Raw genomic sequence first — 14,310 nt, 5'->3', positions numbered from 1 at the left:
GGGAAATTTATATTTTTGTATATAAAACAAATTAATTTCTCATTAATAAAATTGAAAAAAAAAATATATGGGCATAAATAATATTGAATTTATTAAAAAATTAAGATTATTTAATTTTATATACTAAATATTTTTTATTCTTATTATTTTTATTGATATTCGACTTAATCATTAAATTTATGTTAACAGAAACATAGATATATTTTTAACTTTAAAATTCATTTTTATAATGATTGATATTTTTGGTGCGGGTTTATTTTTTGCCAACCTTTAAGCTCTCTGTATACTTGCTGGTAACTATTTTTTATTCCATAATTAGAGTATAATAAGAGACCTAAAATATGATATTTATTAGAAACTAAAATAATATTTAATCAAAATCATTACAAAAAACTATTTTAGTTAATAAAACACTTAAATTACAGGTTATATATTTTTACTTACTTTATTATAGAAAATACATATTACCCCAAAATAAGGTTAAATAGGTTAGATAGGTTAAAAATACTTTTTGTTAATATTATGTCTGATTTAATAAAAAATTCTAAAAAAAATTGTACGAAATATCAGTATTATAATTTTTTTGCTAAATAAACATAATTCTCGTGATAAATGTAACAATCACAATTTCGAATCTTTTTTAAAAAAATTAATGAAATGGTAATGTTGGAGAGGCTTATAGGAGGAGTGGTACGCAGTATAAGTTTAAAAACTTTATTTAATTAAATTTTTTAATAATATTTATTTTATATTTTATAAGTGAGTGAGAAATTCTCTTTAGTAAGTGAAATTTAATATTTGTATTTAATTAAAAAATTTCGAAATTAAGAGAATTGCTTATTTAGGCAAATATTTTTATTAGAAAATTCGCCATACTAAATATTTAACATTTTCATAAGAATTAATATTCACATATTACTTTGGAATTTAGTAGTTATTAATTTAAAATTGAGTTAATATACATATATGTACATACATAAATAACAAAAAACATACATAAACAAAAAAGTAATAAAAATTTTTGCTACATTCAACAAACAAAAAAAACTATTAAGTTTAAACTAAAATTCTAAATGTACAACTACGTTTTATTAATAGGTTTTAAATTTTTTCGTACATTTTCAAGACTAATTGCTTGGTTATTTTCATTTAATCCAATTTTATTACTACTTTGACTAATATTATCAATTGGTTTTGCAATTGATTTTCTTGTATTACGTATACTTTTTAGGACATCACTATAATTATTTTTATGTACATTTTCATCATTAGAATTTAGTGTGACTTCTTTACTCAGATCTGAAGTAGGTTTTTTTGGAGAAGGAGGTGGATACTGTCTTTGAATTTTATATGATGGGCCCCTTTGAATAATTGCAGCTAATTTCTTTTTAAATTGTTCTGGCGTAGGTATTTCTTCAGATTTTTCTTCAATAATTTCATTTGTCTTGGATTGATTTTTTTGATTCTGAGTATCATCACTTAAAGTAGTTGGCAGTCTTGTTGATTGATTTTTTTGATGAGTAATGTTATCCTTACCAACTAATTCTTCTAATTTTGGTCTTTCTTTTGAATGTCGACTAGAATTTGCACCTAAACTTTTATATAAAATTGGATCAAATTTCGGAGGTTTTGGAATATTATTTTCATTTAAAGTTTTTGAAGCTTCCCTGATAGGATTTAATTCTACATTGTCATCTTTTCGTTGCTTTTTGATATCCTCGTGTAACAATTTCAAGACATCGGTTTCACTTTTCGATGGTTTTAACCGCTTCTCATCCGGAATCTCATTTTGAGTGTCTTTTACAAGAATTTTACTAGGTATCTCATTCTCTTTTGAATTTTCTTTATGATTTTGTTTTACTACAGGTATAACTGGGTTTTTTGTTTTTGATATCACGTTTTGTCCCATTATTCTACTAAGTTTTTCCTTAAAAGAGTCAGAATGTAGGGGATCTTCATATGATGTGATGGAAGTTTTTGAAGATTTTCTGTTTAAAGTTGGCGAATTGTGTGATTTTAATGGAATAAATGTCCTTGTTACTTTAGGTGATGAAGGATTAGGTTGTTCTTTAATACTGTTTTTTGAATTTTCGTCAGAAGATAAAATTAAATCATTTGAAATAGAATCTGGAATAATCGATTTTTGTAAATTTTCTGCATTGACGGTGTTGTCTTGAATTTCTTTGATTATTTCTGCATTTTTTATTTCAGAATTGAGACTTGGTCTAGGTGTATCGTCTATTATATTAGGATTAACGGAATCAATTTTATTTGACTTTTGTATTTTAGGTGAATTTATTAATAAATTACTTCCCGGTATAAGAACTTGTTCAATATTCAAATCAGATTCCGTTTCTTCATTTAAATTTTCATTAGAATTTAAATTAACTAATCCAGGATTCGCTGTTGCCATACTTGTTTCTTGAATAATTTTATCATTAGAATTTTCAGTTAACGTTATTTCTGTGTCATTTACAATAATATTTGATTCAATTTCATTTTCTTTATCTAGTTCAATACCCGAATCTTTACTTTCGCTACTAATAATATTGACGGTTTCATTTTCTACTTCTTCTGCAAAACAATCATTTGGTCTATGAATTATGACTGCTGTTGAAACATTATGAAATGATGGAATTTGTTCTGAGTCAATACTCATTTGTCTACCAAACTGATAATTTTCACTTTCTTCTTGTAAAACATTGTCTAGAATATCGAGAACCGATTTGGTAACATCATTTGAATCCTCATTCGTTATATTTTCATCCGGTTCATCATTTATTGCTTTAGGATTGTTGTGTTCAACTAAATATCTATCACCATTCGAATGTTTCATTTCTTTAAGAGAATCTGAAAATTCAGATTCTAATATGATATCATCTATGTTTGTTTTTGGAGATGGTGAAATGTTTGATTCAGTTATTTCATTTGAATTTTGATCTAGTTCATTTTTAATACAAAATTGTGCTGTTCCATTTTGTAGAACTTTTTCATCATTTAAATGATTGTTTTTTATATCATCATCAGTTGGAGAACATTTTAAATCACTATAATGTGGAGTATATTTTAGATCTGAAGACTTTGAAATATCACATTTGGTTCTATCATATAAACATATGCAAGGTAAGTATATTATTAGCCCTAAGTTGTTTGTTGTGTTAGTTTTATTTAAATATATTTTGTATTTAAATGCATGCAAAAAATAAAATTTGTTAAATATTTATAATTAGTATTTCAAGTTTCTATAAGTTTTCTTATTTTGTTTTAATTATTTACCACCAGAATATCAATCTGACAAGCTAACTAAAGTTAATTTTGTTATATAACTTACCAATAATCATCCAAATTCCAAAGCGAATCCATGTATACATATCTAATTGTAGCATTAAATAAATATTGACAAAAATACTAATTGCTGGAGTTAATGGAACCAATGGTACTTTGAAGTATGGATTTTCTTCTTCTCTTGGCTGAATTGATATTGCGAAAGTTATGAAAATGTTTATTAAGCCAAATAAACAAAGTAAAGTTATAGCCCATGGTGCTAAATTTAAAATTTCTTCACTTGCATACATAACTGTTAAACTAAAACCAAATGCGCAAGCACCTAAAAAAAATATTAAGTATTTAAATTTTTACTTGGTGATCTTTGAATTTTAATTGTAAGGTTTATGATCTATTTCATACTTACAATATATCAATAACATAACGGTTACTATAGTTGTAGAAAGACTACTTGGAATCCGATTTCTTTTCAAATTGAAAATTTGTATGACAATGTGGCGACAAGTTGTTTGACTACTACTACTACTATAATTGTTATTAACTAAGATAGTATCTTCATTATTATTTGGTCGTTTATATTCAATATTTGAATATTCATTGGAGTTATCCATAAATCGAAGTATTGTTAAGCAAATTGCAATTACTGTGTACGCTAAAAGTGTTCCAATCGATAACATATTTACAAGTTGTGTTAAATCAAATAATCCAGCAAAAAATCCTAAAATTTTAAAATTAAATAATCTTATGCATATGAAAACAATTTTTGAATTTATCTATTTTGTATTCACCTGTTAAAAATGCTGCACAAATAGAAGCGATAACTGGTGTTTTGAATCTCTTATTTATAATGCCTAAGAATTTAAATATCAAACCGTCCTGAGACATTGCATAAATAATTCGTGGTAATGGTAATAAAGCGCCCAATAAACTTGCAATCAATCCAAGCATACCACCAATTGTTACAATCCATTTAGCAACCTCCCAACCTATTTGTTCAAAAGCGTATGGTAATGGAGCATCAATATTCTATTAATAAAATAAAAGAAAATGTAAAATTTTTGCCATAGACAAAAAGTAACTAATGTTATTTTTTATGAAATTATAATTTACTTGTAAATAATATGGCCACATTAATGTTAAAACTGTAGAAACGCCAAAATATGATAAAAATATAATAAGTAATGAAAATAAAATAGCTCTTGGTATAGCTCTTCTTGGTTCTTTAACTTCTTCACCAGTTGTTGCAATACAATCGAAACCAACAAATCCAAAAAAGCATGTAGCAGCTCCACGTAATGTACCACCGAAACCAAATGGAAAAAAACCACCAGAACCTAATTTAGTTCCTTCATCTAAGGTTGAGTTATTAATTTCACTTGGATCGATTTGCCAATTTTTAATATCAGCTACAAATTTAAGGAAATTTTAATAATTACACAATAATTACATGAAATATTGGAAACAATAAATTTTTATTTTTACCTTTTATAGAACCAGCAACTATTACAAAAACTACAACTCCAATATTGATAAGCGTACAAAAATTGTTTAAAACAGCAGATGCTTGTATTCCAAATGCGATGCCAACTTTATATTATTGAATAAAATATAATTTGACATGAGTAATCAAAATTTTATATATTTATAAAACAAATATACATACATATAAACACATTAACTAATATGTCAATTATTTACCTCCAAAAATAATTGCTAAGGCAAATGCAAAAAAATCAAAATATGCACCAAGAAATCCCCAATCAATTGGTGTAACTTCACTAAATGTCACCTTTAGTGTATTATTTAATAATGTATCTAAATATAAACTTATTCCACGACAAACACTTGCTGAACCAATAACATATTCTAATATTAAATTCCAACCAATTATGAAAGCTGCAAATTCTCCAATACAGACATAACTGTATATATAAGCTGAACCAGCTTTTGGTACTCTAGCACCAAATTCAGCATAACAAAGACCTTTTAAATTAAATACTCATATAATGTATGTATAGTAAAAAAAAAAAGGCATACGGCTAATAAAACGCATAAAAAAATTATTACCTGCTAATAATGATGCTAATGCTGCAATTAAAAAACTTATAATTACTGATGGTCCTGCTTGATCTTTTGCTACATGACCGGCAAGAACATAAACTCCAACACCTAATGTTGCACCAACACCTAATGCTGTCAAATCATATGTGCCCAGAACTCGATTTAAATTTGTTTCTGTTTCATGATCATGTGTAAGGGTCTTCTTTCTAGTAAGTACTTTCCAATATGATAGTTGAGACATAATTATATTTTTTTTTTTTGTATATTTAATTGTAGGATTCCTTAATTATCACAGAAGGCTTAAGAACTGTATATGAAATTTTAGAATTATTTTGATTTTATTAAAAAGAATAAAATTTTAATTTTTAAAACTTCATATAATTTTGGATTTAAATTCTTTTTTAAGTAAACGTCTACGCTAATGAAATTTAAGTTTCGTTATGAATTAAATGCCGAAAAAATGTTTGTTTACATGTTTACATTGTTTACATTAAATTTCCTATTCAAAGTCACTAAAATTTTAGGTACCCATTTACATATATCACCTATAGATAAGTAGGTACATATTTATGTATGTGTTTGTTTAATTATATTAAGATATCTAGGGTTATCCAAACAATCTACATATATATTGATAAATATGGTGGCTTTTGTTTTTAGTGTGTAAAAAATACTGTTATAGATATGTTTTCTTTAAGATAAGATAAAAATCGCTACCTGGCTATCTAGGCTTTTATTTTTGTTTTCGTAAGCGATAAATATACATACGCACGTATATATATAATTATATTTACATAGAAATGGATGATTAATTTATCAGGTAATACAATAATATTATCATTATTGTTATTGTGTGTTTTTATCTTAACCTACAGATTTGAGATCAATTCTAAAGTAAAATAAATTTATTTATGTAGGTATTGTTATGTTTTAATAGTATTAATGCTAAAATTTTCATGTAATTTAAAAACAAATTTTAAATTAATGAAATCATTAAGTTAAAGTGATAATTACATAGAAATTATTAGAACATAGATAATTACATAGAAAATTAAATAGAAATTATTGAATACCATTTACCATTTGCATTGCAGATTTCTATTGCAGATTTTACTTACTAAAAATTCGATTTCATATCATATAGTTGGTGCATATTATAAAATATAAACTTCTTAACAATATTATATCACGGTGTATATCAATTAATAATTAAAATACATAATAAAAAAAAAGAAATTATAAATAAAAAAGCAAAACAATAGATAATTCAAATCCATGCCTAGACAAAGACGACTGGCTACGAATTAGAGATAACAAAGACCCAGTACGTAGGCTAGATTTATAATAAATAGTTAGGCAATATGCAAGTTTCAGTTTAAAATAATTAATAAGTAAACATTATTTATACAATACTTTAAAACACTTAAATGAGAAATAATAACTCATAATTAAAGTTTTGTAGTTTATAAATGAAATTAAACAAAATTATTAAAATAAAATATAGAGATAGCTTCATGTAACTATAAAATTATTCAAAAAATCATGAATAAATACCATTCTTCTTATTAAAAGCTTCAGATCGCCAGTGTGTCGGGTAGGAATTTTTAAAAAATTTTCAATTACTTAAGTTATTTCAACATTAATTCAATTAAAACTAAAATATTATTGGACAAATGCGTGTAATGAACGTTGAATTCAATATTTAATGTATATCATTTGTATGTCCAATATTTTAATTATACCTATGTACACTTACAATTGTTTTATCTTATTTTTTTCAAATAAATAAATTATAAGAAAATGGAAATCTTATCAGCCGAATTACAATGGAAAAAAAAATATTTCTTTTTTGTTCTTGTAATAAATTTGAAAAAAAAAAAATGACGGAAATAGGACATTATTAATTTTATTATTTTTTATCATTGGCTTTATTTAACAAATTATTTAAAGTGTACGTAATATCATATTTATAATCAAGTATCTTATAAGAACTTATTAATAGAAATTTTCGATTATTTGTAGACTCATTAAAATTTCAATATACATACAAATATACAGCTACATATACGTATCTAAGAGTTTCATATTAAAATTGCCAATATAAATTAGTAATGGGGACAGAAATGAGTTGTTCCCGATTCAAATTGTAAACTTTGAAATTCCATTAAATTATTAATTATAGAATATGCTGTGGGTATTAATTATGAAACTTTAATATAAAGCGCTATAAATATTGTTTACCTATTTACCGAAATATAATATTATATTTGTTTATGTATTTCTGAATGCAATCCTCTTTAATGTTACTAATTGTAATTAAATTGAAAAATTTATTAAATTACATTATCTTTGTATGTATACTAGTATAATGCATGTAAATAAAATCTATAAAATTCCAGCTCAGACGAGTCTAGTTCAATACAAAGTAGATTATTAATTTTATTATTTGTAAATATAAAATCATTTTTATTATATAAATTTCTCTTTAATGATTTTTTTTTATTTATATAATATTATTTTATTCTTTTTATATTGATTATAATGTTTTGAAATTGCGGCCTGATTTAGTGTTCATTTAATTTTGAGATTATAACTTCACTCTTGTTCGTATATCTGTATGCTATACATTTATTCATTACGAGTATATATAACTTTTCCATGAACTATAGACCAAATTCTAAAATATGGTAAAGGTTCAATTTGTATTGCATTTGAAAAAAATAATGCAATCAAGACAGATTGACTTCATATATAAAAAAAATTTATTATTTAAAACTTTGTCTCTATGTTGGAATATGTATACAAGTTTGTTACAAAACTCAATTGAAAACAGATGAAAACTGGAACTAAAAATGAATAATAGAATTTTTTTGTTTTTCATAAAATATTTGATATTAAATCAATTTTATAGTGCAATAATTATTTTTCTTAAATGGCTCTTTGAAAAATAATAAAATAATACCAGAAAAAAAAATACAATAACTCATAATTTATTGCTTTAATGAGATCAAAAACAAACTATCTCAAATTTTATATGAAATGAGATAGCTTTATTTTAGAGTTCTTCCAGAAATTTATAACATAATACATACTAAATATTAAACTAGGACTTATCTGACTAGATATTTTCAAAAAGTAGAAGCTAAAGCTCTAAATCAAAAAACGCTGAAGTGAGCTATACAGACTTAGATACTAAAATTTTACTTTCTCTTTAATTGATCGACCCATTTAACTTTAAGTGTTCAGAACGAATTAATTTGATTTTGATTTCTTAAATAATTCGCAAAATTTATTCTCAAATAATTTGCCTAACATCAAGTACTTGCATAATAAATTAATTATTTTTACAGTATGAGGCGATTCGTATTTGTGTGGACAAAAACATTGTACTAAGTATTGTGTATTTTATTGTTGTATTAATAATTAAAACTTCGGAGTTTTAAAGTACGCAAACTGGGCTTTTATAACCAAAAACAAACAAGGTTAAATAATCCAAACCGACTTTGGTAAATTTTTTTGTTGAAAGATTTTAAAACTAGTGTGTGTCACCCAATAGTTTAAAAATATCACATATGTTAATTGGGTAAAAAATATAAGCCAGATAACACAAAATAACTTGGATATAATTTAATGCCTAATAACTTGGAAACTAATTTAAATACCTAATTTAAGCTGTTTTAATTCTTCTTAGGTAATATAACAATACATACATATAAATGTATGATAACTCAAAATGGCGATAATAATTATATAATTTAATAATAAGAGGTATTTTGTTAAGTTAGTGGTAATTCTAATTATAACATAATTCATATAATGAATATTTATGTACATATATGAGAAATAATTTGTAAATATTTGTGCTATCTGTTAACATTATTCCATAATGACAGAATAACATATAATTCAGATTTTAAAGACTTGAAGAATTATAAAAATTTATAAGATTAGTCTAAGTTATCTTAATCAACTGTAGTTCTCAACCGTTATTTTTCTAAATAATTTCAATCTTAAAGTAAATAAATTGATATACATATAAGTAATTCAAAATCAAATATTTTACCCACATGTTATATTTTACTTTTTTAAACCTGTAAAATAACAATCATGTTATTTTGCATATTTGTACGTATGCTTTTTTACTTGTTATGTAAAAAATTTTGCAAATTTGTTATCTCATTCCTAAAAAATGAATGTTTATTTGTTCAAAGGGAAAAAATAATATAAGTTATAGCATGACATAATCTTATAATTATTAAAAAAGAAAGATAAGAAATTTATTAAATTTTTGTTTAAAATAGTCTTACAAATTTAATTAAAACCAAATATTTTTTCTGTAATGTAAGAATAAAAGAATTTGCAGTTGGTCAAACATATTATAGGATATTTTAAGAAAGTTTTCCTAATCATTTAAAAATATAGAATTAAACTGAATAAAAAATAAATACTTATTGGAACCATGTCAAGTATGAATGGTCCTGTGCGGACAATTTGATATACATACTGTAATTTAGGGCGATAAAAAGTAAGTTAGTTGACTAATATAATTTTAATTTTTCAAGAAAAACCTGTTTTTGTAAGAAATTAATTAATTGTTGATTATAATCAAACTTTAAGTTTTTAAATATTCATGGTGTAGTCTTTTTAATCCTTTAAAGGTCTTTGTAAAAGATGCGTAATGAAAAAATGTGTTTAATTGTGTTTTTAAGTTTTAATTAAACACGATAAAATTGTAGATAAATTAAATATTACTAACATTTTTCAATGAACAATTATACTTGTATTTCATAAAAAAGGAAATTAATGCAAGTGTAAAATAATATGTGAATTTATTCTGATTTATTTTTTATACTGACTTTATTAAAAAAATACTGAAACTTTGTTTAAAATTACCAACTTGCATTTATGATATTTAAATATTACGCCCGTGTATAAAAGAAAACAAAGTCTTATCAATTTAATTTACGTCATTATTATGATAAGATATAGAAAATACCAGAACACATGCGCGTACAGTATATTTTATAAAATTATAAACAAATCAGCTGATTAAAATTCGAGATTTGTATTTAATTTTGTTTTTAACTTTAATTATAGTAAAAAATATGTGTCAAAAGGGAAAATGTCATTAACTTTTTAGTAAATTAAAAAATAATATTTAAATAATAACTGATATCTATATTATATTATATAATGTAAATATTCTTAATACATATACGTAGATATATGTATATGTGCATATGTATGTACATATATTGAATAAAATGAAATTAAAAGTAAGGACATACATATCTAACGTATGTTTATATGCGAATAATATGATGTCATGACATGGGTAATGTCATCATGACAAACTGATATTTGAAAGTGATTTCATCGTTACATATTTAGTTTTATTCGAATTTGTAGTAGAAAGAGTTGAGGAAAATACATATTGTATATTCAACACGTAAAATTATATTTGGAATAGAATAAAATTCTGATGTCCTCTTGAATAAACGAAATCATCTCTCTTTTTAAACAATAATTTCGGCATTATCTCACAAATATGAAGTGAGTTTCCACCGTATATATACGTACTTACGTATGTCGCGACAGTTTATTATATGCATGTAGGTAACGTATTATATAATATTTCAGAATTTAAGCGGCGACACGAATGTTATGCAAGAATTCAATTACTTTCTTTTGTTTATATTATCCGTTAATTCGTGAAAATGTGATTTTTGAGGATTATGAGTATACTGCAAAATGCTGTAATAGATTAGAGCATTGCACTGCACGCTCAACATGCAAAATCTTTTCAAAAATTATTAAATAATATTCTGCTTTATATACAAAGGAAAGTAAATATAAAAAATTTTATAAATAATTTCCATATTTAAATAAAATATTTGCATATTATATCTATTATTACTATGAATATGTAAAATATATTTTGTAAAGACTTTAATTAATTGTATGAAGCACTATATTGTACGTATATCTATGTTTATGTATATGTATGTAAGTAGGCGGAACACGCAAATTACATTTTATTAAGTTTTAAATTTTGCACTTAATCCAAAAATAATTATTTATTATATCACTATGAATACGTATATTCTAAATTTAAATAAAACTCTTTGAATATAACACTTTTGTTAAAAAATTTAAATACATATTTGAATCACCATTTTTATATTAACAAAATAAATACTCTAAACTTTATTGCACCTATATATGTTTGTATAAATGTCGCTAATGTAAATTTTCCGAATTATTTAATTTAGTTTTGGAGCCATTTCTTAAATCACAGTTATAATTTAATTTTAATTTATATTTTATTTTATTATTTTATAAATGAATTCATTAATTATACAAATTATTTTAATATTTAATATCATGAAAATATTAATAAATATTTTAATAATTTGTGATTTTTTTTAATTCCTTCTTGTTAAATTATTAAAATAATACGTAAAATTATGTAATATGGCGGTAGATAATTAAAAATTAAATTTTTTGTACGTACTTTGTATTAATTTTTTTTTTTAATAAATAGGAAACCAAATTAATAATTTAAAACAACAAGTTTAATAAAAACTAATACACATAATTAATTTTGAAGAGAAAAAAAAAAATAAAATTGAAAATTTTGTTTTTAATAATAATTTTCAATGTGCAAGCACATTTTATATATTTGACTTCCTTTTTAGCTATTTTCTATTTTATTTATTTATGTATGTTTTTTTTTTTTACTTTTCAATATTAAAATAACATTTTTTTTCCTTCATGAACTGAAAACAACTAAATTAATAAGAGTAAACGGCAAATAGTAAGAGAAAAAAAAAGAAAGCAAAAAAAAATTAACAAAATAAATGTCTTATCTCATAATAGTCAAGATTCCGAGCGTTTTGAAGTTAAAGCGACCTTCAAAGATTACGCGTCGCTATATAACAAAATTATCTTTACGTTAGCATCACATAAATTAATAAAAATTTGTATTCTATTGGGAGATTTACAATAACAACATATTTTTTTTCTAATATTTTACATTAACATATTTAAAATCGCTTTTAGTACGTAATTATCATTTTAGTACACAATAATTTTAGTACAATTTCCTTAGCACTTTTATTAATTAAAATTTTTGAAACTTTTATATTTTAATCAATTCAATTAAATAATTATTAATTATTGTTGGATATGTATATACATATATATATATATATATATATATATATATACATATATATATTACGTGTACATGATAAATTAAAGGATATTAAATTAAATATTTTTTAATAAATAAATAAACTAATAAAAATAATAAATAGTTTAGCATACTTTTAAATAATTTATATTTTGTTTTGTTTTTTGGAGCAATCCCAATTTATGGGCAATTTAATACAACATTAAAGATTATATTCGTTTCGTTTCGATTTTTCAATATAATTAAGAACCGGTCTCAGTGAATTATTAATTAATACTGAGTAGCTGATAATAAATTTTAACTTATTGCTGTTATTCTTATTATTTGTTATTATTATTTTTTCTTTCGCTTTTGTCGATTAAAACAAACAATATTATGATTCTATTTAAATCAAAATTAAAGTACATAATATTATATTTTTATATATGTACCTATATAGGTACTCTTATTACAATTTAATAAAATTGTATTAATAGAATAGTTTCATGAAAATAAATTTTTTTATATCTATAAAATTATAAAATAAAATTATAGTAACCTTTGGTGTAATAAAGCCTGCTGTATAGACCTTATTCATATAGATTTGGTACATTGCTACAAATAAATCTTATTTTTGAAATTAAATATTTGTTTTGATAGCTTCTAGACTCCTGTGTTTTCCTTCAACTGGTTGATTTTCGCCCATGAATGAATTACTTGATATTTTATCTAATATTATGGTTTTAAACCTTGAGTGTTATTGGTGAAACTTTAGGAATTAAAAAAATTACATACATATTATGTGTAATAGGAGTGATTCGTTTTACTATTGCCTCAAGGATTGATATAACATTATGAGAGAAAAGCAAATTATACAACTGTAATTAATTATATATTACAATATAAACAAATCACTTTTCAAATGAACTGCAAATATTTTCATTATTCAATATTCATTTTTTTTGTTTATATCAATTTATTGAAATTATATTAAAAAGTTTCAATTACATTAGAGGCAACATAATATGGGTAACTAGTATTTTGTAAAATTTCTATTTGAATAATTAAAAAAATGTTATCGTAAAAACCAATAAAAGAATTTCTCTGATAAGAAACACTATCATGATTACAGAGTTATACATATTATGGGTATGATGATGTCTGTGTCAATTTTTTATTATTCTCTCTTTATTGTTTTTGAAGCATGGAAATTTCTATTGTTTTTTTGTCTCATATTTATTATAATCTCCTTTATGTAATTTATTTGAGATTTCACAATTGACTCTCTTATTTTTTTTTTTCGATTACAAAATATACAATATTAAGAATTACTTTCTTTATTTGATTTCCTATGTAAAATAGGTGAATTTTATACAATTATGACTAGTGATTGTATACGAGGGCCTTGATCTAAATCTAAGATAATTATGATAGCACTTTTTTTTTTGTTAATATAACTTAAATTGTGTGTAGTATCACTAATTTTTGTTCTAGACTATAGATGAAAAATTTAAAAATCATTTTTAATTTTAATAATAAAATATTTTGAAACACAACTTTGAATAATATAATTATTTAGATCTAAACAATATTATCTTTAAATTTTAGTACTTCCTGTGTTGAAAAGGAGGGTATAGGGGGCACTTATTTCTTTGGCGGCAAATTTTTTATTACTATAAAAATCTTTGAAAAAATATGCGTATAATATATGACCACTGGCAACCTTGTAAATTTTTAAAGATTATCAATTTGAGAAGTTCATTTACTCATATGTGTTACGCAATTAAATA

At 23.1% G+C, this 14,310-nt stretch overlaps 1 protein-coding gene across 1 annotated transcript; it reads right to left on the bottom strand.

The window, feature by feature from the left end:
* Nucleotides 1–75: 75 nt before the first annotated feature.
* On the bottom strand, nucleotides 76–12,805 carry LOC129614009 (high affinity cationic amino acid transporter 1). The gene is made up of 9 exons (XM_055528377.1): nucleotides 12,676–12,805; nucleotides 5,353–5,653; nucleotides 4,984–5,268; nucleotides 4,768–4,872; nucleotides 4,396–4,691; nucleotides 4,074–4,311; nucleotides 3,692–4,003; nucleotides 3,332–3,607; nucleotides 76–334 (listed from the first exon to the last, which is right to left on the bottom strand). Exons 2-9 carry the CDS (start codon nucleotides 5,585–5,587, stop codon nucleotides 225–227), a joined length of 1,857 nt encoding a protein of 618 aa, XP_055384352.1. The 5' UTR covers nucleotides 5,588–5,653; nucleotides 12,676–12,805; the 3' UTR covers nucleotides 76–224.
* Nucleotides 12,806–14,310: the final 1,505 nt, after the last annotated feature.

The sequence above is a fragment of the Condylostylus longicornis genome, unplaced genomic scaffold (assembly GCF_029603195.1).
Source record: "Condylostylus longicornis isolate FDR11 unplaced genomic scaffold, ASM2960319v2 ptg000098l, whole genome shotgun sequence".
Taxonomy (NCBI): Eukaryota; Metazoa; Arthropoda; class Insecta; order Diptera; family Dolichopodidae; genus Condylostylus; species Condylostylus longicornis.
The sequence above is the reverse complement of the archived record's forward strand: the minus strand, read 5'-3'. Positions and strand labels throughout refer to the sequence as shown.